The sequence below is a fragment of the Cannabis sativa genome, chromosome 2 (assembly GCF_029168945.1).
Source record: "Cannabis sativa cultivar Pink pepper isolate KNU-18-1 chromosome 2, ASM2916894v1, whole genome shotgun sequence".
Taxonomy (NCBI): domain Eukaryota; kingdom Viridiplantae; phylum Streptophyta; class Magnoliopsida; order Rosales; family Cannabaceae; genus Cannabis; species Cannabis sativa.
Window position 1 is genome coordinate 12200905 of NC_083602.1, and position 26394 is coordinate 12227298.

The window sequence follows — 26394 nt, forward strand, 5'->3', positions numbered from 1 at the left end:
TGTTTATGTGAAAATTAATTAATTTACAACGACACATCAATTGTGAAAGGATAAAAAAGAACTAAAGCTAACAAAAGTACTATATTTTTGTAAATAAAAGAGTTCACAAAACTTTATCATTATGATGTACATTTTAGAATATACAATTCCGTAGTATCAAATTTTGGAAATAAAATGCTAATTATTTTTTAAAATAATTGTGCTCAAATATTTTTAGGAGCTCACACGTGGCGAAGCACGTGAGACGCCACTGGTAAGTTATAAATGCTCTAATAGGGTTCATTAGTGAATTGTCAAGTCAATGTTCAGTCAACTATTTCGAAAGCTATTCTTCCAAAAAAAAATCAAACTATTAAGAAAGCTACTCTACTTCTACTTTAGCTCTAGAAACTAGAATTCATTGTTACCCCAAGTATTGCTTTGCCTCGTCAAGAAGAGGTTCTTTTTACTATTTTTAATGTACCAACCGTACCGCACTAATAATGATACTGGAGAAGCAAAAGTAAATTGGATGGTACTTTGTGAACCTTAAACGAAACATCATCAATGGTCTTAATGACTTTGCAGAGGAGAACAGGGAATATATAAAGCTAAACCAAACGTATCATCTTTATATTTGTATTTATTTATGAGGAAGATCATTGAGACTGAAGAGTTTTGAAGAGAAGACTTTTTTTCTTGAAAAGAAGAGAAGACTGTGTGTTGAGCAACTAGGATGGCTTATGTTCCACCCCATAAAAGAGTTTCAAAGAACGATAATGATGGTGATGGTGAAGGTTCTTCACAAAGTCCCATACCAAAGCCAGAATTGCCTCCATTTCTCACCAACTACAAAAATCCAAAACACAAATCATCTGCCCACTACCAGCAGGTCGGGGATTATAAATATGATGGTATATTCAAATGGTTCGCTGTTGGTTTGGATGATGATAATCATTTCCCGCCTTCTCTTAATCTCCGAACTGTTTCTGGGAAATCCCTTCAAGGGAAAATTGTCCGCCGTCAAGTTTTACATTATCACAGTGATGATACAACTGAACGTTAGTTTTATTCTCTCTTGATTTCAATGATGATGGGTAATTTGATTGAGTTTATTAGTTTAACTTTCTAATGCTAATTTTGATCCACAGGGAGTAGCAACAGAGTAACACAGAGCTTTACAAGACAGCCATGGGAATACATTACAGAGAATCTTCTTCAAGACTTGTTTTCTTCTTTTGATGAATATAGGTGCAATAGGGAGTCTGATCTGGACCACGAAAAAGTTTTTCCAAAGACAATCCACATAATCTTTCGATTTGGCAAAGTTTTCTTTTCTAGTTGGTTAGTTTATATTTTTCACATTTTTTAACCAAAAAAAATAAATAAATTGTATACACTGAGACCAAACCAAACAAACTAATTTAATTTTGATTTTGTTAGGGGGCCTTCCAATTATGAACAAAAACTTGAGAGAGCTACGAATTATTTGCTTTCTGAAGACACACTGGGGGAGCGGAGAAGCTCATTTTACACAAATATTCCTAATTCATATGTGGAATACTTAATAAAGGAAGGTGCCTCAAAGTCTGGGCTTGAATTTGAACAAGAGAAAGAACTCTATCGTGTATATGTAAGTCTTTGCTCAACCTAATCTTATGAATCTCTTATCATTATCGAATTTTCTAAATTTTCCTCTTTGTTTTTTTCTTCTGTAGTTTCATGACGTGACACAACCTGGTAAAGTTATGTTTTGCAAATGTATGATACTGAAAGAAGATGGAAAACTTCATGTATCCAAGGCAAGTTTCTTTTGTTGTTAGGTTCTACCTGATACGTGTTACTGCTACTGAGGAAATAGATTAATGACATTTCAAGATTCAATTAGGTTTTTAGTCAAGTTAATTTCTTTATTTTTACTTCTGATTTGGTAAGTGGTAGTGTTTAGTGATGCCTAAATTGAAAGCGTGTTTTCTTTTAGATGGAGTACAGCCATTCACACTACATGGTCAGGGACATATCTTGCCTGGAAAAGAATTTGGATATGAGGTTGGATCTATGCACCAGAAGAACTAAAACTGTTTCTAGTGTGAGCTTATTATGTTTAATTACAAAATATTGGTGGGAACTTAATACTATTACTCCACTCATCAATGTTTTGAGATGGAGCGTAAATATTATTCTGCTTTCTAAAAATTACATTCCACATTGTTCCTGCCAATACAGGATGAGGACATGCAATGCCTGAAAGATTTTATTAGTTATGCTATTGTGGATACAAAACTCAAGATTGGACTGAGATGGCCTTTGGGGATGACTGTGGCAGGAGATAAATTTTATTTGGGTGAAATATGGCGCATAAGTCTTAAAACTTTCAAGGGCCCATCTCTAAGATTGAAGATCAGAGATGTTTCTCGGTCTACAAGAGAGGAAACTAGGAGGGAGGTTTCTGTTAAGATGAAAGGATTAGCTTCAGAATTTCTGGTATATACATTCTCTTTGTCTCTCTTGTGATATTCAAGGCTTACAGAAGATAGTGCATTATTCATGCTTTGAACATATTGAAATGCTGATAGAAATTGTTGTAATTTATTCGCTGCTTTGCCTAACATATTCAGAAACAAGATGCTGATAGAAATCTCATTAGTGAGATGTTTAAGGATGACTTGAAGGTTCTATGGAACAACATTCTTTGCTGTGATGAACGCTTTCCTAACGAGATCATTTTGGAACAAAGTATTAGATCCACATGGTTTGCTGTTGGTTTGGATGATCATGATCAGTTTCCACATTCTGTTCATCTCCAACCTCGATCATTATTGTCCCTCCAACACAAATATGCTTTAGTTAACAGTGATCTTGCTAAACGTTAGTAATTGTCTATGTTTTTTGCTTTCTATTTTCAGTGGTTGGATAAGGAGATCATATGATAATACTTTTTACTTCACAGAAAGTTGCAGCAAAGTAAAGGCAGAGAGCTCTACAAGAAGCCCTTGGGAATACATAGCAGGAAAGGTGCTACGAGTTTTAATTTCTTCTTTTCAAGAATGGAGGAATAAAATGGAGTCTGAAGATGTAAATAATACACCAACTGTAATAGCTATCTTAGGGAAAGTTATTTTTCATCGGTCAGTCTTTTTTTTTAATTTCTTCTCACTAGCTTGTGTGCTTAAACAAAACTAACATAGTTGGCATGAATAAAAGAGTGTGAGAAATGTTTGTTTAGGAGGCCTTCAGTCAACCAAGAATTTGCCCAAAAAAACATGCTTTCTGAAGACGCATTGAGACTGGTAGAAAAATCATTTTACACAAATATTCCTGATAATTCATATGTGGAATACATAATGAAGGAAGGTGCCTCAAAGAGTGGACTTGAATTTGAAAAGGAAAAAGAAGTATTCCATGTATATGTAAGTCATTGTTAAACAGTAGTTTCATGATGAATTAAGTTAACAGCCTATTGAATTTCTAACCTGTTTCATTTTTTCCTATAGTTACGTGACACCACAGAACGAGATGGATTTATGTCATGCAAATGTAGGGTACTAGAAGGTGGAAAGCTTCAATTGTACAAGGCAAGTATTGTTGCATCATACATGATAAATAAAACAGGTTGAAGAAATTTAAATTCAGTCAAGTTTTGGGGCTTGTGCCTTCTCGAGTACATTATTTTGTTTTTCTTTCTGTTGATAATCAGGGTCATGTTTTGTGAGGCTTACATTGATAGTTTTTCTTTCCCTTCTAGATTCGACCTGGGGACTCGTTTTGTGTGCTGAAGCAAATATCTTGCCTTGAAAAGAATTTAGATATGGAACTGGAAGTAATCTTCAAAGAAACTGTTACTGATATTATTGTAAGTTCCCTGTTTAAGTGACCTATATATATACTTGAAAATGTATAGAATTCAAAGTATGAAATCTGGCTTTTCACACTAGAATGATGTTGATTACTGCTAAATTATTCGTACTATTACAGGAGGATGAGATGCAAATGATTGGAAATTTAATTGATTCTGCTATAGTAGATAGAAATGTTCAGGGTGGTCTGAGATGGCCCTTGGGGAAGACTGTTTTTGGCAATAAATTTTGTGTTGATTCAGTCTTCCACATAACACGTAAAATATACAAAAATTCGTCATTCAAGCTGAAGATAAGTGATTTTGATCTGTATAATTTTGAGTCTTCAAAAGGGGGACAAACTAAAAGGGAGGTTGTTATGTCTTTGAAAGGATTATCTTCAGAATTACTGGTATATAAATTCTATTTTGTGGTTTATTATTTAACCTTGTAGATCATTTAGGTAGAAATAATGTTATTATTTTATGACTAAATTTTTTTCTTATTTTTCTTTGCTAACTTATTCACTAATTTGATAATTCTGTGATATTCAGAAACAAGAGGTCCATCTCAATGTTATTATGGAGGTACTGAAGGAGGAGTTGAAAGTTCTATGGAACTACTTTCTCTAAAGTGGAGACTTTGCAACATTATATTGATTGGGGTAATCAATATAATGTTATTACGGAGACTTTGCATATCTTATTCTACACTTCTACTTTTATTTACATTATTTATTAAATCGATGTATGCATTTATCTTTATTAGCATTATAAAACAAACTAGGCAGCGGTCTTTTTAATAATTGAAAACATCACTTTAATCTATTCTTTTCTCAATGTATTGCTTTTATGTCATATTTTTTCTCTTTTTTGCTTCTAATTAAATTTACTTTATCAATCATGTATTGTGCTTACACCTTTTATTTTTTATACTAATATCCTCTTGCAAAATAGAAGTACTACCGATAAGCCTTTGATTTTGATAGATATTAATTGATTTGGAATTCAATGTGTAATTTAAAGTTTAATAATATCATATTTATTAGAGTTAACAAAAGTCTTATTATAATTAATAATAGTAACTAATGCCACATACTAAATTATTAGCAATAATTTTTGTTTTCTAAAAATAAAAATAAAAAAGAGAATGAGATAAAAAGATAAGTTTTTAAGGTTTTACCCTTTTTTGGAATAATTACATAAGGCACAATTTTTTGTAAAATATTTACATTTTTACGTTTAAAGAATATTTTTTTACATTTTTACAGTTTTCCAAAAAATAACACGAAAACAACATAAAATCAACAAGAAAACAACATAAAAGTAATATGAAAATAACATCAAAATAACAACAAAAAAAAAAACAAAAAATAACATACATATAACAAAAAATTAACAACAGATTCTGTGAAACCGTATTTTTGTTATTTTTTTGTTGTTTTTGTGCATTTGTGAAATCAACCCTTTTTTTTTTTTTTTTACATATAGCTAGGTCATTTTTAAAAGTGTTTTTTTAACCTCGCATTTAAAAATTAAAACGCATATTTTTATACGTGTACAATAATATTATTTTCAAATTAAAGTTAAACAGATAAATCATATTTACTTAGACCATCTTTAAATAGTTATATTACCAAAGAATATTATTAGATTAATAAAAACTAATGTTAATTTTCTCTTTTGAATAAAATTAATAAAATAAGGTAAATGTAAAAAATTTGAATTTATCACCTTTATCTTGTAGAACTAACTTTATCTTACTTTCTGCTTAGCAAAAAAACTTTATTTTACTTTCTCTATATAAATATTATAGTTCACATTTTAATTTAATTCGTTTGTTGCCTAACTCATTATATTGGGGCTTTGGTTATGTGTTGAAATAAAATCATTCTTACTTACTATAAGAAAAAAGCTAATAAATTTGAAACTTTTAGAAAAGCAAGAAAACTGCCACATAACATCTCATAGATTCTGCTATATAAAGAGAGAAATACAATATTCCCTTTAAAATAAAATTCAAAAAAATTGAAACAATAATACAATAAAATCCACAGCTCTCTTCAACAATGAGCATATATACAAATTAACATGAAAGAGAGAAAGTGAAAATATTTATTTGAATGTAATCAAGTTTATCTGAATGAATACAAGAGTATATGAAGAGAACCTATATATACAAAGACCAAAAGGCCATAAACCGACATTTAACCAACCCAACTAACAAGAGGAATAAATGGAAAATAACACTAAACAAAATAACAAATTCTAAATGTATTAACTAATGCTTACAAATCTTAATATTCCCCCCTCAAGATGTAATGTATATGTCATATACAAACATCTTGCGAATATGTGAAGAAAGGATAGTAGATGGTAATGGTTTAGTGAAAGTGTTTGCAAGTTGAAGAGTTGTGTTAACAGGAATGAGTCGGATTGCAGAAGCTTTAATCTTTTCTCGGATGAAATGGCAGTCCAATTCGATGTGTTTTGTTCGTTCGTGGAAAGTTGGGTTGTTGGCGATGTGTATGGCATATTGATTATCGCAATATATGAATGCAGGAACAAGTTGTGGAATAAGTAGGTCGTTGAGAAGGTACTGAATCCATGTTATTTCGCTGCTGGCAGCAGCAAGAGCTCCGTATTCTGCTTCGGCTGAGCTGCGAGAGATGGTTGATTGCTTCTTTGTTTTCCATGAAATCAAGTAATCACCAATGAATATGCAGAAGCCGGAGGTGGATCGTCTTGTGGTGGGGCATGAAGCCCAGTCCGAGTCTGAAAATCTTCTAAGACACAATGGAGATGTAGAACTGTATAGTAACCCCTGTCCAGGACAACCTTTGAGGTATCGAAGAAGATGGTGTATGGCTTGCATATGAGGAGTGCGAGGTGATGACATGAATTGACTCAAAATGTTGACAGCAAAGGTGATATCAGGTCTGGTTAAAGTGAGATATAGTAGACGTCCAACAAGTTGGCGGTAGGCGAAAGGATCGTCAAGTGGGGTACCTTGAGTATCATCAAGTTTAGTTCTTGGGTCCATGGGGGTTTTGGCTGGTTTACTACCAGTAAAACCCGTGTCCGTTAGAAGTTGTAAATTTTCGTTGGGAAAGAAATATCCCTTTTGAGGATCGAGCAATTTCAAACCCAAGAAAATATTTGATTGATCCTAATGCCTTTAATTTGAACTGATTGTGCAGAGATGCTTGTAGTTAAGTCAGTAGTTGATTATTTGGACCGGCTAACAGGACAATGAAGTTATTGCCCGTACCTTTGGTGAATAAAGTATTGTCGGCTTGAGATTGTTTGAAGCCTTCCATGATGAGGGCATCTGAGAGCTTCTTGTACCATTGTCGTGATGATTGTTTTAAGCCATAGATGGATTTCTGGAGTTTGCAAACCATAGTAGTGTCATTGGTGTCAATGTTTGAGGGAGATAGACCAGGAGGGATGACCATATAGACTTCTTCGTTAAGGTCTTCATTAAGGAAAATGTTGCTGATGTCAATCTGGAGTGTGTGCCAATTTTGGATGGCAGCAACTGTTGGAATTATTTTACCAGGATCTAGATTTACTAACAAGTATGTTTCATTAACATCCTAATATGAATTTCTAAAACAATGAAATAAACACATATAAAGTTTAAGAAAGCTTACATTGATTGCAACGGAATATAATGACTCCTTCCGTTCAGATATATAGCCCTTGATTCTTTTCTGTAGCAGAGCATTATCAAGATCTGAACCTGGATCTCTTTCTCTCCTTCTTGTTGATTGGATTCTTCACAGTCTTACACACTATGATTGAGATACCACTTGATGTGTGTGGGCACTCACTTTATCACTTAAGGTATGAAAATTTGAAGAAGAAAAGAGAGAAACGGTGGTTCGTCTATGGTATAGGAAAGATGGCTTAATTTTTCCTGAAGGACAAAAATTTCATCAACATTAAGTGTGAGCCATCACTATCTATTTATAGGAAACTACCTAGGGTTATGTTAGATTTATTTGACATTAAAATAATGAAAAAATAAGTGGTAAATTGCTAGATAAGTGGCCGGCCATGATATGGATAATGGGCCCCACTTTCCAATTTTGCCATTTTGTCATTTTTCCATCTCATTTTCTCAAAAACGCCATTTTTTTTAATTTAACCACTTAAATGCCAATTCTAATTATTTAATAACTAAAAATTAATTATTAAATAAAATTGTCATTTAATATATTTATTAATTAGACTAATCAAACTCTCTTAATTAACAAATAAACCCTAGAAACTCTTTTCTTCACATTTAAGCCCTTGCTTAGTGAAAAATTCATAAACTAGACATAGTCTAATTTTAGAATTATAATTGATTAACTAAAATCAATTAACTGAGTCTTACAAGCAGTATGGTCTCAACTAGTATGGGGACCATGGGCCTATATAACCGAGCTTCCAATAAGCTGATCTAAAATTTACCAAGTAAATCCATTAACTTATTAATTCCTCATTGCATCCACTCATGGAACATGGAATTGCACTCTCAGTCATATAGAACGCTCTATATGTTCCACGATATAGATACACTATTAATTATCCATTGTTATAATCCCAATAATCAATTATCCTCTATAGATGATCTACATTGCATAGGGATAAAATTACCGTTACACCCTTTCAATGTATTTTATCCTTAAAACACTTGGCCACCTATAAATGATATTATAGTGAACTAATATAGTCATTAAAATGAGTGCTCTATCATTTATCTCTATTTAGCAAGCTCGAAAGAAATCATCGTTTCACTTCTATGTCGGATAGAAGCTATAGATTCCATCTATGATTAGCGCTCCCACTCAATTGTACTACCATGTTCCCAAAATGTACGTATCACCTTGACCAAAAAGTAGGCTTAACTAACAAATCTAAGAACATGAATAACACTCTTGAGATCGAACCTAATCATGTCAGGATTAAGATCATTTGATCTAGGATCAACAAGGTGATATTGAATTGAATAGATATTACGGTAAATTTATCATATCTAATCAAAGTTCAATATCGGTCCCTTCCAATGTATACTCCATACATCCGATACTGGTAAACTTTGCCAATCCTCTAGAAAGGACATAACACTTATCCAAGGTGTAAGTATACCTATCGCTGATTATCATGCCAGTCTAAATCTAGTGAACTGACAAATCAGGGAATTAAACTTTTGAACATATAATCATGATTATATTCCACTGTGTTGACAACACTATAATCATGAACAAATACATATGTTATGGACCTAATAGAATTTATAATCATGAAATAAATCATATGAACCATGCAACATAAAATGCGATTTTTGATCTTTATTAATTAGTAAATCTAATTATATTGAAATAGGTTTTATTTAGGGCACAAAATCCAACAAACTCCCACTTACACTAATATAAAACAAAAAGTGCATTTCAAATAATCTCAACGCCTTGATATCCACATCGAGTGTAGTATGTAGTATACTCCCCGTAATAAGATCTGACCGGTTGTAGTTAATACAACCTTTCCTCCACCATTACATTTCCTTAATCACAAAATTCTTGATATTGTGAAATTCCTCTCTATATGTCTACTCCTTTAGGAATACTGGATTCTTTACTTTTTGGTAACTACTTCTGCGTTAGTCAGGAAGTAACACTAGTAGTTAATTAAATGTTGGAACAATGCCAAAAATGTATAGAACTTTCCTTAGACTGAATAAGTATCTTTCCTGCAACTTTAACATTCAGTCTCTCTGGTAGACTTAGAGACTTCAGAGAGGTTTTTACACTTCTCTAAAATCACTACTCCAACCCCCAGAATAATCACCATCTCTTCAGAAGACTTTCTAGCACTAAGGCAAGTCTAGAAATCTGATTTGGTGTAGTCTAAGAGTATTAAATACACCCTTATCGACTAACATATAGTTCATCTTCTTGATCTTAAGATTCACTTGATTTTCTTCCAATGTTCTTTTCTAGGATTAATCTGATACCTACTCATTACTCCCACTCAAGAGTAGGTGTCTGGTCTAATGCATAGGAAAGCATATTTGAGACCTCTCACTGTTGATCCTAAGGAATTTTTTTTCATTGTCCTATATCTTTTCTATAATAGTCGAGACTTTTCCTTAGATAAATAAAATCTATGTCTAGAAGCCAAGAAGCTTCTATAGATTGCCATTAGAAAAATGCTCTAGCAACTTACTAAAGTAAATTGCTTGCACTAGAGTAAGTAAATTACTAGGCATACCACAAGCCATAGGTTTAGATAATCTCAAACCTATAATACTAGGAACAGGAAGTTTTGTTAAGTCCATTGAATAGACTTACTAACGAAATTTCCTTTCTTGTCCTTGTAATAGAAAACTTTTGGTTGTTCCATTTGAATAGTTTTAACCATAGTTCTCTTCGCTTTACTTAGTTCCTTATTCTGACTATCCATTACTTGTTTAAACTAACAATGGATTTTATTCACCGGTGTCTTCCCAGTCATAACAGGGTGAGTTCTTTGAAACTCTCCCACTACGACAATGTACCGTGAATTTTTTTCTAAGAATACTAAATTGTATTGTCCTCTCAGTTGTGTCAAAAACAACAGAGGCAGTGGGACCATCTTATAAGAATAAGATGATAGAACACTTTTGGAATTGTTGCCCCTGATTTTGCCCAAAATACATGGACCCACCGGATGATGACACGTAGGTGGAAAGGGTTTAGCGTGTGTATAAACCAGCTAAGTCTCCTTAAGCACAGGATTGCCTCAGACATGCCTCCCGGAGAAGGCATGCAAGTCTCACATGCTCCCAGAGAGCAAGGCCACAACAAAGCACCTCCGGGAGGTGTCAGACCCTATCTGAACAGTCATCTTGCATTTAATGCCGCATGGGAGGAGGCGTATCGAAACTGCCATACGTAATAAAGTCTGACGGCACAACCCCCACTCTGCACCTACTAGGCTATGACCAATAAAGTCTAGTGACGGCTACTCTGTGAAGAATCACATCAGTCAAAGAGGATGAAGGACTGCACTCATAAAATCCCTACAGAACTTAGGAATTAGACCACACATTACCTATGATATATTCATCGGGAATGTGTGACTTTACTGATAGTTACAGAAATACATGTACCTTAATTCTAGGGATCACCCCAAAAAAACACTATAAATACCCCCCAAAACTCATTAAAGAGAGGTCGAGAATTCTGGGTTTCATAAGAACTAGAAGACGAAAAATCCACCAAGAACATTCTCTGTAATAAATACTATCATAAATACACAAACTCGTGGACTAAGGCTCATTAACGCCCCAACCACGTAAAAATCTCTCTCTTAATTCCTGATAGCTCTTTAAATTATTATTATTATATTGGTTGCCGAAAACCTCAGTCAATATTTTGGTGCTTTCATTGAGAGCTGAAGAAAGCGTCTGAAAGTCGAAAGTACATTACAACAAAACAACAATGGTGGAGACTTGAAGCACACATCAACCTCGCCCTCTTCAAGATGCTCAAGATCCAAACGATGAGGACGTGGCCTCAAGAGCAACTGTGGGTTCTGAGGAAGAAGAAGGAACCCCTGATGACGACTACGAAGGAAACTTCGATGAGTACGCCTACGACGAAGGCAGCTACTCAGAGTTGGTGCTCTTAAGGAAAAAGGCTGTCGATCATGAAGCTGAAATCGCAACCCAAAAAGAGCAAAACCAAAAGATGCAAGAGGTGATGCTGGCCATGCAAAAAGCCATGGAGGCAGCAGGAATCCACGTGCATCCTAAAGCCATCCCTGCTGGACTTGGAAAGGAACCAGAGGAATCCTCGCCAAGTACCTGAAAGTAGAAGTCTAGGGAACCAAGCCCTATAAGTTATCCCGTCGAAGGGAACCAAAAGAGAAACCCTACTTCCACTCTTGGGAAAAAGAAAAAGGTGCAGGATCCGCGAAAGGTCCGCTCGGATTTCTCGAAAAGGAAAGGTCCGCAGAGGGGAAAACTCCAAAAAGGGAGTCTTGGCCCTCAGGACCGAGAGAACCGAAAGAGCGTTTCCGTGCACCAAGAGCCCGGAGGGAGAGGAAAAAGGGGCCAAAAATGTCCTCCCCTTGATTTGAGAAATCAGATTAACGGGAACCAAGGTGATCTCCGGAATCACCTGGACTAAAAGAATTACGGATCCGCGGTCTCCAGGGGAACGTTAAACGAAGGAATCATGGCAGAACTTGCCATACTCTGAAAAGACATCGCCCGAGTCTCCCGGAGACAGAAAGGCGACGACTCCGATTCTGATTGTGAGGACCGGGAGCCGTGCACTAAACACATCCTGGAAGAAGAGCTCCCCAAAAACTTTAAGATGCCCGAAATGGCAGCTTACACCGGGAACTCTGATCCAAGCGATCACCTGTCACGGTTCAACCGGGTCATGACAGTCATGAGGGTCAGCAATGACACCAAGTGTTTGTGCTTCCCACTTACTCTAAGCGGATCCGCAGAAGAGTGGTTCAAAAAACTGGAACCAGGATCCGTAGACTCTTGGAATAAGTTGCAAACCAACTTCCGGAGATAATTTGTTGCCGCAAGAAAAGTCAATCTGGAGGTCAGCGCCTTGACTAACATCAAGCAGCTGCCTACGGAGACACTGAAAAATTTCATAAAGTGGTTCAGGGAAGAAGCCTCTAAAACCAAGAAAGTAGATGACGGACAACAGCTTGCTCTTCTTCAAGCAGGCATCCATACAGGGACTCCATTCTGGAACGAGTTACAACAAGAAGGATCTTCAAACCTTCAAGACTTCCAGAAGAGAGTCCAGAAATACATCAATCTGGAAGAGGCCCAAACAGTGGCCTATGGAGGATACTATCCCACCGGGATAGCAGGATATGTACCCGGAGCCCAGCTCTCAGGCACTGTGCCAGCAGCAGCTCCACCGATGAGCGGCATACAGTTTTCTGCGACTCCCAGATATAGCCAAGGCCAGACCTTGGCCCCCGCATCTTCCCATTTTGGAAATCCCTCAGGGATAAATGGGCAAGCCCCCTCGCACTCCGCTCCGACTGCAAGTTTAGCCGGTCCTTCCCAGGGCTCAAGGAGTAAAAGGTCCTCCAAGGGCAGCACTCGGACGGAGGATAAGCAACAGAAAAGGGGGTATACTCCCCCATATACCCAGTACACGGAGTTAATGGACTCCCAAGAACGTGTATATTTTGCTACTAGGCAAAATACGCACTACCGGAGACCGCCTCCCCTGTACAAAGACAGCTCTCAAAGGGATCCCAATAAGAGATGCAAGTACCATAATGACATTGGGCACAACACCAATGAATGCAAAAATATCAAGGACGAGATTGAGAACTTGATCCGATTGGGACACCTCTACGAGTGGATCAAAAACTGATTGCCCCATCTCAACCCAGGTTAGGCGGCTGGAGCCTTGCCACAAGGAGCACCAGGGGGTGCAGCAGGAGTATTGGCTCCAGTTGTTCCCCCCGGAGATGCCCAGCATGTTCCCGGCCTGCCACCTAGACCAAACGGGAGAGTGGCTATGATCTCGGGAGGACCCCACATCGGAGGAACTACTAAAGAGTGACATGATTCGAGATGTCTACTACCCGGAATGGCTAGCCAATCCGGTCCTGGTGCCAAAGCCTAACGGAACATGGCGGGTTTGTATAGACTTCACTGACCTAAACAAAGCTTGCCCAAAGGATTGTTTCCCTTTGGCCAGGATCGACCAGATGGTGGACGCCACATCCAGATTCAAACTACTGTCCTTCATGGACGCGTACGCCGGTTACAACCAAATTAAAATGCACGTAGCGGATCAAGAGTGCACTAGCTTCAAGACCGATAAGGGGGTATACTGCTACCTAGTCATGCCTTTCGGACTGAAAAATGCTGGTGCAACTTATCAAAGAATGGTGAACCGGATGTTCAAGGGCCTCCTGAGGCGAAATATGGAGGTATACGTAGACGACATGCTAGTCAAGTCAAAAGCATGCACTAGCCACGCGAATGACTTAGAAGAATTCTTCGAAGTGGTCCGGAGGTACGAAATGAAACTCAATCCCAAGAAGTGCACTTTCGGGGTTAAGTCAAGGAAGTTTCTGGGCTTCATCGTCAGTCATAGGGGAATTGAGGCAAATCCAGAAAAAATTCAAGCTCTCCTGAGCATGCCATCCCCAAAGAAACACAAAGATGTGCAGAGCCTAACCGGAAAGGTTGCTGCCTTGAGCCGTTTTATCTCCCGGTCCAAAGACAAGTGCATTCCTTTCTTCAACATCTTAAAGAAGTGTCAGAAATTTGAGTGGTCTGACGAGTGCAAGGAGGCATTCAAAAAACTGAAAGAACACATGGCCAAACCTCCAATCCTGTCAAAGCCCGTTCTCGGAGAGGACTTGTTCCTATACTTGGCCGTCTCTGAGCATGCGATCAGCGCAGCCTTATTCCGGGAAGAGGAGAAAACTCAGCATCCCGTGTACTATGTCAGCAAGCGCATGATAGGAGGGGAGACACGGTACCCAGTCATTGAAAAGCTAGTTTTTTGCCTCCTGATGGCCTCGAGAAAGCTGAGACCCTACTTCCAAGCTCACCCAATCAAGGTGTTGACCAACCACCCAATCCGACAAGTCCTATAAAAGCCAGAAGCATCCGGAAGGCTCCTCAAATGGGCAATGGAATTGAGCCAATTTGACCTGCACTACATTCCCCGCATTTCCATAAAGGGACAAGCGTTAGCAGACTTCATCACGGAGGGCAATGAAGCCAAAGCTACCGCGAACATACCCACACCATCAGTGCCAGCATGGAAAGTATTTGTAGACAGAGCCTCCAACGAGAATGGATCCAGAGCGGGGGTCGCAATGATATCTCCAAGCGGACTTCGACTCCAAGTAGCCCTACGATTCGACTTCTCAGCTTCAAACAATGAGGCCGAATATGAAGCCTTGATAGCAGGGCTGAGACTAGCAAAGACTATGGGGGCTAAAAGAGTAGAAGTCTACAGCGATTCCCAACTGGTAGTGAACCAGGTGTTGGGAGAGTATCAGACACGCAAAGAAAGAATGGTCGCGTACGTAGCGATAATCTGGGAACTGCTCCACGAGTTCGCGGACTATAAACTGGAACGAATCCCCAGAGAGAAGAATGCTCACGCGGACTGTCTGGCTAAGTTAGGTTCAGACAGTGAAATTGAGAAACTGAGGGTAGTACCTGTGGAACGCTTGGCAGAGCCAAGCATCAAAATAAAAGAGGCCATAACAACGGTTGGGCAAGAACCCAGCTGGATGGCCCCCATCATTGAATACATAACAAAAGGTGAGTTGCTCGAAGAAAGGGCACTGTCCAGAAAGATTTATTATCAGGCTCACCGTTATGTGATGAGAGACAAAATTCTCTACCGAAGAGGACTCAGCATGCCTTATTTAAGGTGTGAATCGGACCCTGAAGCTAAGCAAATTATGCTAGAGGTCCACGAAGGGTTCTGTGGAGATCATACAGGAGGACCGAGTCTCTCAAAGAAAATATTGAGACAAGGGTACTTCTGGCCAACAATGAAAAAAGATTGCATAGATTACGTCCAGAAATGTGATTCATGCCAAAGGTTCGCGAACATACCGAGAGCTCCTCCCAAGAAAATTACCCTGATGACTAGACCCTGGCCCTTCGCGGTCTGGGGGATAGATCTTATTGGGTCCCTGCCAACAGGAAATGGAGGAGTAAAGTATGCAATAGTAGCAGTAGACTACTTCACTAAATGGACGGAGGCTGAGCCAATGAAGACTATAACTGCTAAAAAAGCGCTAGACTTTGTTATTAAAAACATAGTGTGTAGATATGGCTTGCCTCACAAAATAGTCTTTGACAACGGAAAGCAATTCGATTGCGAAGAGTTCACTGACTTCTGCAACCAACACGGAGTCATTAAAAGCTTTTCCGCGGTGGCAAGACCGCAAACAAACGGACAAGCAGAAGCACTCAACAAAATCCTAAAGGTCACCCTGAAGAAAAAGCTACTGGCCTTCAAAAACAATTGGCCTGAAGAATTGCCAAGAGTGTTATGGGCCTACCGGACGATCCCAAGAACTACGATCAGCCCCTCGCCTTTCTCAATAGCGTACGGTTGTGAAGTAATGGTCCCGGTAGAAACGTTATTCCCGTCCCACAGGAGAACGACTTATGATCCAGCTACGAACCAAGCTTTGTTACAGGAAGCGCTGGATCAGGTTGAAGAGCTCCTGGACAAGTCTCAAATACGAATGGCAGCTTATCAAAAGAAGGTGACTAAATATTTTAACTCCAAAGTTAAAAACAGAAAATTCACTATTGGAGATATGGTCTTAAGAAGAGTCTTCCCAGCCACTCAAGAACCCGGAGTGGGGGTACTTGGGCCAAATTGGGAAGGGCCATATGAAATCGAGGATGAGATCTGCTCCGGAACCTATAAGCTAAAAAGGATGGACGGAACCATTGTGCAAAGGGCCTGGAACGCCGATCATCTCTGAAAGTATTACCAATAGTCCAAATAAGTTAACTTAGGCTTTGTTTAAAGAATTTGTACCGTCAAACTGTATGCAACCTCTAAATTTTAAATAAAACTGAGTGCCTTAAAAACAAAGTTTTCATGCCACTCAGGGGGGTACTAAGGCATACCACACGGACAGGTGTAAAACAGGCCAAAAGTAAAAACAAACTCAAAGAGAATATGCATCAAAGTGATCATATATATATAAAATATCCTAGCCCAAAGGGTAGGTCAAAAAAAAAATATATAATAATACAAAGGGCCCGGGGACAGGCCAAAATAATTGTCTCCCCTTAGAGAATAAACATCTATGTAATTAATATTACCTCAAAGAAAAGAAAAGTAGCTGTAAATAAAAAAAAAAAAAGAGAAAAGAGATGTAATCATTATGAAATGGGTTGGACTCCGCGGCCTAATCAATACGAGGAGGAAGGCGAGGGCCCCGACAAGCTTCAAGCATGGCATCAAGCTTATTCTTCTTCTCCCGGAATTTGGCAAGAGCCTCCTCAGGCTTGGGATAGAAGTCAAGTTTGATGTTCTGGCCATTCCACTGCCAGTCCATGTAGACGCCATCGTCAAAGCGTTTGGCGCAGTGCTTGCAGGAGACAGGGGTTAGGAGTTCTTCTCTTTTGGCCTTTGTCAAGGCCTGATCCTTGAAGTCCCTCAACTCCTTCACCTCCACGGTCAGGTTGGCCGTAGACTGCAGGTCTGCCTGGTGCAATTCCTCTAAGGATTTTACCTTGGCAGCCATCTCGTCCATGGCTTCCCTGACCTCCCGAAGCTCACGCCTAGCCTTGGCGACGACCTCACCCTCTGCCTTCAGTGCCTCCCGATGCCTTGCCTCCAGCTCAGCCTCCCTCCGTTTGGCCTCCTCTTGGAGCTTCGCCTCCACTTGGGCTTCCCTCAGTTTGGCCTCCTGCCTGAGCTTCGCCTCCGCGAGGGCCTCCCTTCGATCAACCTCCTCCTGGATCGCCCGCCTTTCAGCAGACAGGTCCTGCAGGACCCTCACGGCCTCGTCTATGCACCCAAATTCAGACATGACAAAGCCATGATTAATTATGGTCTTGGAAAGGCAGATGACCTCCGCAGTAATCTGAAAAAGGAGACAAGAGTAAGATCTAATGCCTTAGACAAAATATCAAGGGAAGAGATAAACCGCAAGTACATACTGTTGGAAATTATTTTACCACGATCTTAGATCTACTCACAAGTATGTTGATTAACATCCTAAATATGAACTTCTAAAACGATTATAAAATAAACACATATAAAGTATGAGAAACCTTACATTGGGTGCAGCGGAATATTATGTCTCCTTTCGTTCAGGTCTCTAACCCTTGTATCCTTTCTGTCGTAAAGTATTATCAAGATCTGAACCTAGATCTCTTTCTCTCCTTCCTTTAATGTTGAATCTCCTTCTTGTTGAATGTCTTTCTTCACGATCTTCCTCACTATGATTGAGGTATCACTTGCTGTGTGTGGGCACTACTCTAACACTAAGAGGTTCAAAATTATTCAAGGAAGAAGAAGAGTATGAAGGTGGCGGCTAGGGTTTAGAGAGAGAAGGCTCAGGTTTTTCTCTGAAGGAAACTAGAAGTAAAAGTGTAAATTTCCTGAAGCCTTCACTATCTATTTATAGCATTCCACATAGGGTTAGGTTTGAATTATTTGGCATTAAAATAATGAAAATATCAGATGATAAAGCCTATATAAGTGGCCGGCCATGGCTATATGGATTTGGGCCTCACTTTTTGCAATTTTGCAGTTTTATCATTTCTGCTTCTCATTTTCCCAAAAACGCCAATTTTCAAATTCAACCATATAAATGCCAATTCTAACTATTTAATAACTATAAATAATCATTAAATAATATTTTCATTTATCATATTTATTAATTGAACCATACAAAGTATCTTAATTAACAAATATGCCTTAAAAACTCTTTCTTTCCAATTTCGCCCTTACTTAGTGAAAAATTCACAAATAGACATAGTCTAATTTGAGAATTATAATTGATTAATCAAAACCAATTAAATGAGTCTTACAAGTAATATTATCTCAACTAGTGGGGGGACCATGGGTCTATATAACCGAGCTTCCAATAAGCAGATCAAGAATTTATAACCTAAATTCACTGACTTATTAATTCTTCGTTGAATCCACGCATAGAACTTAGAATTACACTCTCAGTATATAGAACGCTCTATATGTTCCACCATATAGACACATCATTAGTTATCCATTGTTATAATCCTAATTTGATCAATGATCCTCTATATGAATGATCTACACTGAAAAGGGATTAGATTACCGTAACACCCTACAATGTATTTTATCCTTAAAACACTTAACCCCGTATAAATGATATTTCAGCTATGTGAAATGAGTACTCCACCATTTATTTTTCGCGTGGTCAAGATCAAAGGAAATCATCCTTTACTTACTATTCGCCAGATAGAAGCTATAGATTCCATATTTATGTTAGCGCTCCCACTCAATTGCACCACCGTATTCCCAAAATGTACGTATCACCCTGACCCAAAAGTAGGCTTAACTAACAAATCAAAGAACACGAATAACACTCTTGTGATTGAGCCTAATCACATCAGGATTCAGATCATTTGATCTAGGATCAACTAGGCGATATTGACTTGAATAGATATTACGGTAAGTTTGATAAATCTATGTCAAAGTTCAATATCGGTCCCTTCCGATGCATACTCCATGCACCCAACCTGAGCTTTACTTTAACCAATGCTCTGGAAACAACATAGCATTTCTCCAAATGCAAGTAAACTCTGTTGTAGATTATCATATCAGTAAAACCATGTGTCTGATAAATCTAGGAATCTTTATTCACATAGTCATGTTTACTTTCCAATGTGTTGACAACACAATAAACAGGATCAAGTATGTGAAAAGGGTTTCAGATGAATTTATAAATCAAATAGACAAGCAATTGATAAGATGAACCAAAACATACACAAATGAATGAAAGATACTTCTGTTTCTTTATTGATGTTGAATATAATGGATTACATTGAAATGGAGTTTTATTTAGGGCATAAAACCCAACAAACTCCCACTTGCACTAATATAAAACTAATCAGTACATATCAATTAATCCTAAATTCTGTCGGTGCTTTTCAAATACAGTTACGGCCAAGACTTTGGTGAATGGATCAGCTAAGTTGTCTTCTGTGTCCACTTTCTCAACCAGTACATCCCCTCTAGTCACATATTCTCTGATAATGTGATACTTTCTTTCTATGTGTTTGCTTCTCTTGTGACTTCGAGGTTCCTTACTATTGGCTATTGCTCCATTATTATCACAAAGTAGGACCAGAGGCTTTTCCATTCCAGGCACGACATCGATACTGGTGAAGAACTTTCTTAGCCAGACAAGCTCTGTAGCAGCTTCTGCTGCAACTACGTATTCTGCTTCCATCGTAGAGTCTGATATCGCGGTTTGTTTAGCACTTCTCCAAACCACTGCTCCACCCCCAAGAGTAAACACCATCCCAGATGTAGATTTCCTGTCTTCAAGACATGCCTGGAAATCTGAATCAGTATAGCTTATGGGATTTAAAGCACCACCCTTGTAGACTAATACAAGATTTCTTGTACTCTTTAAGTATTTCAGAATATACTTAACTGCATTCCAATGTTCCTGTCCTGGATTTGACTGATACCTGCTCACGATTCCAACTGCATAGCATCTAGTGCATAACATTGCATACATTAGACTTCCAACTACAGAAGCATAAGGAATTTTCGCCATGTCCTCTATCTCTTGAGGATCAGTAGGAGACTGTTCCTTAGATAGACGGATACCATATCTAGAAGGCATGTTCGCCCCATTGGTGTTGTTCATGGAGAATCTCTCTAAAACTTTGTCAATATAGGTTGTTTGAGAGAGAGCAAGAGATCTGATCTTCCGGTTTCTGATAATCTGAATACCAAGAACATAGGTTGCTTCACCCAAATCTTTCATATTGAATTGAGTGTTAAGCCATTCCTTGATGTTAGTCATTTTCTTGATATTGTTTCCAATAATCAAAACATAAAGGACCAGGAATACTACTATTTGGTCTTCCTTGAGTTTGTAAACACAAGGTTCATCTTCATTCTGAAGAAAGCCGTAGGTCTTGATGATTTCATCAAACCTTTTGTTCCATGAGTGAGAATCTTGCTTAAGTCCATAGATAGATCTATTTAATTTGAAAACTTTCTTTTCCTGCCCAGGAAGAACATAACCTTCTGGTTGCTCCATATAGATGATTTCTTCAAGTACCCCATTAAGGAAGGCAGCCTTGACATCCATTTGCCAGATTTCATAATCGAAAGTAGCGGCTATGGAGAGAAGAATTCAGATGGATTTGAGCATGGCAACAGGACTAAAAGTTTCCTCATAGTCCACACCTTCTCTTTGGGTATAACCCTTGGCTACAAGTCTAGCTTTAAAAGTTTCGACTTCGCTTCTAGCGCCTCTTTTCTTCTTGTAAACCCACTTACATCCGATTGGACCATAGTCATCGGGTGCGTCTACATATTCCCAGACTTTGTTCTTTTTCATGGAATCCATCTCTGAATCCATGCCGGTTGACCATCGTTTCCGTTGCGGACTAGCCATTGCCTGTTTATAGGTTAATGGGCCGTGTTCAATACCGTCACCAACGACCATATTGATTTCACCATCCAAGCAATGACGAGCTGGTTTTGTTGAAACCCTCCCACTACGACGAGGAGCGGTGATCTTCTGAACAGGAACTTTGGTAGTAGTTTTCTCAGTTGGCTCGACTGAGGGAGTGGGATTATCCTCTTCTTGAGTGGAAGAGGGCAGAACATTGGAAGGAGTTATATCTGAAAGCATTTCCTCTAAAACAACTTTACTTTCGGTTTGTTGTCTTTAACATAGTTTTCATCAAGAAAGTAGCATTTGTAGAAACAAACACTTTGTTATCCTTGTGATTATAAAACAGTCCACCCCTAGTCTCTTTAGAATTTCCGACAAACATGCAAACTTCAGTTCGTGATTCAAGTTTGCCTTCTTTCTTTCTGAAGACATGAGCAGGGCACCCCCAAAATCTGTAGTGGTGTAAACTAGGTGTACGACCATTCCATAGTATGACGGGTGTCTTAGGGACTGCTTTAGATGGAACAACATTTAAAATGTCATTTGCCATCTGTATAGCATATCCCCAGAAGGACGTAGACAGAGTTGAATAACTCAGCATAGACCTAACCATTTCCAAAAGAGTGCGATTTCTTCTTTTTGCAACTCCATTTTGTTGTGGAGTGCCTGGGGCAGTGTATTGGGATTCAATTCCAAGTTCAATTAAATGATCTTTGAACTGCATATCCATATATTCTCCACCCCTATCAGTTCGCAAGATCTTTAATGTTTTACCTAATTTGTTTTGAGCCAAAGCATGAAATTCTTGAAACTTTTCAAACGTTTCAGATTTCTTTTGCATTAGGTAAAGAAAACTATATCTAGAGTAATCGTCAATGAAAGTGACAAAATACTCATAACCACCTCGGGCTTTTAAATTCAGAGGTCCGCAAACATCGAAATGCACTAACCCTAGGGGTTGTTTGGCACGCTCTCCCTTTGCAGAGAAAGAACGTTTGGTCATTTTTGCTTCCAAGCAGGACTCGCATACTGACAATTCACCTAAGACGACATTTTTCAATGGACCGTCTTTGGTTAGCCTTTTGAGTCTATCAAAGCCTTTATGACCTAAACGTAAATGCCATAGATAAGTTTGATAATCATTATCAATCTCTTTTCTTTTGAGGTTTCTAGGTTTAGCTACATTGAAAAGTTCACTATTTAGTGAGATTTGTGTATTTGGTCTTAAAGCATAAAGCCCTTGTTTCATGGAAGCAACACATATTTGAAATCCATTACGAGAAATTGAACAATAAGAACTCGAAAAAATCAATATATAAGATTGTGTTTGCAAACATGAGACTAATTAAGTTTCTACTAAAGTTTGGAATAAATAAAATATTTTCTAAAATTAAAAATCTTTGTTGAAACTTGATGCGGGCTTTTCCTCTAGCTTTGACCGACACTAACTCGCCATTACCAACTTTAAGCTTTAACTCTTCTGGAAGCAGATTTTCCCAAGTTTCAAGCAGCTGCAGTGAAGAACATACATGGTTAGTAGACCTAGAATCAACAATCCAAGTGGATTTGTCGTTCTCTAAAACACATGATTCAAAGACAAAAGCATTACCTTCGTTTGAATTGTTTAGAAGCTGGGGACATCGTTCTTCTTGATGTCCTTTTTCATTACAATTCGAACATAAAAGATTATGTCTGATAATTGTACTTGAAGAAGCAGCTTTGCTAGAGCCTTCATGCTTCATCCTTTTCCTCTGATTAAGATTTGCAAACCCAGGAGGTCCCATTGCAATCAGATTCCGTTCATGGGCTCGTAATTCTACTTTGAGCATGTCCATGTCGGAGGAGTTGAAATTGTTGATCATGTAAGAAACAACAAATTCATTATACTCCCGAGGAAGACTATTAAGAATGAATTGTACCCATTGTTCTCTTGATAAATCAATTCCTAGTATATTTGCCTTTTGGAACTTAAGATTCATCATCAACAGGTGCGAGTTTATGCAACTACCAGGATGCATTTTCACACTATAGAGTTCTTTTGCTAAGATATTAACTAGGAGTGGATCAGGGTGAGGGTTATTCATATTTTCACTATAACACATCAACAAAACAGAAGTAAGGTTTTGGTTCATAAATTCATACACATGTTCAGAAAATAACAAATAATTACATATGTTATAAAAATACTAAATCTAACATAGTTTATTTTCCAAGGTTTTCAACAAACTGATACAGTGTCCCGTTTAGGCGAGAGTCAAAGCATCATCCATTGAATAGAGTTGTCAATTCATCTAAAATGATAATCATTCTAGCAACCTTTTATTCGATCAAGATTGGAATAAAGCGTTGTCCCGTTTAGGCGAGAGTCAAGGCAATTCTATCTTATAAGCTTCCACCATAGTTTCATATTTTGTAAGTCAAATATAGTCGCCACCATTAGGGTGATCCATACCATATAAAACACTTACAAAACTACTTATCTTTCGAGATTAAACGGTGCTAACTTGCTAATGAACGTTCCTCCATTAGGGAGGATTACTCACTAAAACAAAAGCTATGTAAAACCAACAATGGAGATCGAATGTCTCTTGATTAAAGCTCATTATTTTAAAATATGTATTTTATTTAATCATTTATTCCGTATTGTAATAATGAAAAATTACAAATTAAAGTTGGTTTTGAAAAAAAAATTATATTAAAAATATCAAACTTTAATTAAATTTCAATTATTATTTAAATTCGAAAAATAAATTCGAAATTTAAAATAGAATAAATTTGAAAAAATATCTTGTTTAAGTTGTTTAGAAGAATCTAAAAAATCAACTTAAATATCTTTCAAATTAGATTTAATTAAATATAAAATTAAGTTGTAACCACTTAATTTGAAAATATTCCATTTTAAGTTAATATTTGAAAAAATATCAACTTAAAAAATATCTAAAGAATCTTAATAACCAATTCCTAAAATTCCTCAACTTAATTTTGAAATTTGAAATTCAAAAGATATTCAGATTTAAGTTGATTAGTTAGAGATAACTAATTTTCAACTTAAATAGGAATATTTAATGCAAAATTTAAATTAAGCTTCAGAAAGAATCTAGTTGGTTATAATTCTTTATTTAATTAAATACAAGAAAATACATATAGTTTAGCTTAGAATATAATTCTTTAAACTATGGTTTTCTTAAATTAATTTCAAAATAAATGAAATTAATTATGTTGCTAATCAATTTTACTAGGTTAAACTAATTTAATTAACCTAGTACAGTTATCCAAATCAGGCAAATGGGCCTTCACAATTGGGGTAGTTCATGTGAGAGGGAGCTGGGTTCAGTATGTCGTACCCACTTCTATGGCCCCCAAGTCTCACATAAGGCCCAAAAGAGAGGAATTTAACCTTAAAATGAACAACTGTTATTAATTGAATAGGCCCAAAAACTAAATGGGCCTAAATAAAATCTATCAAAAACTATGATATTTTATTTAGCCACAACAACCTATATGTATCTATAAAAAAATTAAACATATAGGCTCACACAGACACACATTTGGATGGATCCTATCATGTTGCTAGGTCATACACTGATGAAAGAAGATTGTAAAATTTACCAATTACAAATTATTTACTTGACCAATTGAACCATGGGTTAAAATTAGATCATTGGATCTGTCAACAAGTTAACCATGACAATTTAGATCAAGCAATAATAGGTTTTATAAAACTTACATACAAGCTAAAACACATACTCCTGCAACAAGATGAATTCGATAGTTGGATGTAGGAATTATTTAATTTTAAATAATTATTTTCAAAAATATTTAAATATAAAAAAAAATATTTCGGTTTTTAAGAATAAAATAAAATTTAAAATTAAACCTACAATTTTTGAAAAAATAGGTTTCAACTAACCTAAATATCATTTCAAAAATAATTGCTAACTACCTTTTAAATTTTTAAAGTTATTTTATAAATTAAATATAAAATAAAAAAAATATTTTTCAGATTTTATAATTTAATTAAAATAAAAAATAACAAAATTTAAAAAGTTAGAAAAATATCTTACTTCTATTTAAAATTACATGATTATAGTAATCTTATTTTAAATTTAAATAAGGTCAAATATTTTTTTAAAAAAATTAATTTAAAAACTATTTAATATCTGAACTTTAAATTTAAAATTAAGATAAAATAATCAAATTTAAAAATAAGATATAAAATCAAGCAAAAAAGATAGATTTTTACTTGTTTTTCAAATTCAAATTACACTAATATCAAAAATTAAATTTAAAAAAATAAAATTAATTTATTTCTGATATTAGATTTGAAAATTGAAAAGTAAAAATCAAAATACAAATCTACCCAAAAAATCAGAAGTTAATTCGATGAAATAGCATGAAAAATCGAAGAAAAACGAAAAAATTGCGAGCTGTACGGACAGTATGCTGTGCATACTGCCCCCGCGCGCATGGGAAGGTGCTTGACCGAGAAACCTCGGCGCAGGAGGCTGCATGCAGCCTCTCTGCGCGTGCGAGGCTCGGTTTCAGACAAAAATTTGTCTGTGCGCGTGCTGTCTGAGGGATGCCACACATCCGCGCGCGTGGGTAGTTGCACCACCCTGATATTTTTTGAAACTTCAAAAAATCATAACTAATTCAAATTAAATCGAAATTGAGTTCTGTAAAAAAGTAAATTGCTTAATTTTTTCCATACTATCCAATATAAATAATTACAGAAAAAGATATTCAATTATTTTTCACGAAAATTCACAAACATCAATCAATCATCATAAAACACACAAAACAACATGATACCATCCAAAACACAAACAAATCGTTTTAAGTCCAAATTTCTTGCAAGAAAATCAATTACCATGGCTCTGAGGCAAGTTGTTGGAAATTATTTTACCAGGATCTTAGATCTACTCACAAGTATGTTGATTAACATCCTAAATATGAACTTCTAAAACGATTATAAAATAAACACATATAAACTATGAGAAACCTTACATTTGGTGGAGCGGAATATAATGTCTCCTTCTGTTCAGATCTCTAATCCTTGTATCCTTTTTGTCGCAGAGTATTATTAAGATCTGAACCTGGATCTCTTTCTCTCCTTCCTTTAATGTTGAATCTCCTTCTTGTGGAATGTCTTTCTTCACGATCTTCCTCACTATGATTGAGGTATCACTTGCTGTGAGTGGGTACTACTCTAACACTAAGAGGTTCAAAATTATTCAAGGAAGAAGAAGAGTATGAAGGTGGCGGCTAGGGTTTAGAAAGAGAAGGCTCAGGTTTTTCTCTGAAGGAAACCAGAAGTAAAAGTGTAAATTTCCTGAAGCCTTCACTATCTATTTATAGCATTCCACATAGGGTTAGGTTTGAATTATTTGGCATTAAAATAATGAAAATATTAGATGATAAAGCCC

At 36.8% G+C, this 26394-nt stretch overlaps 1 protein-coding gene across 2 annotated transcripts; it reads left to right on the forward strand.

Moving 5' to 3' along the window:
• The first annotated feature begins 287 nt into the window (after window positions 1-287).
• LOC115721195 (uncharacterized) lies at window positions 288-4786 on the forward strand. 2 transcript variants are annotated; one of them, XM_030650454.2, is made up of 13 exons: window positions 292-1040; window positions 1131-1323; window positions 1423-1612; window positions 1698-1781; window positions 1961-2068; window positions 2206-2463; window positions 2598-2847; window positions 2930-3107; window positions 3206-3389; window positions 3474-3554; window positions 3725-3832; window positions 3955-4227; window positions 4370-4786. In XM_030650454.2, the coding sequence occupies exons 1-13, from the start codon at window positions 716-718 to the stop codon at window positions 4445-4447; spliced, it is 2310 nt and encodes a 769-aa protein (XP_030506314.2). In that variant the 5' UTR covers window positions 292-715; the 3' UTR covers window positions 4448-4786. The 2 variants fall into 2 exon arrangements, 1 of the variants encoding a protein (XP_030506314.2); XR_009686116.1 differs by lacking the exon at window positions 4370-4786 and having other exon boundaries at window positions 288-1040; window positions 3474-3558; window positions 3955-4094.
• Window positions 4787-26394: the final 21608 nt, after the last annotated feature.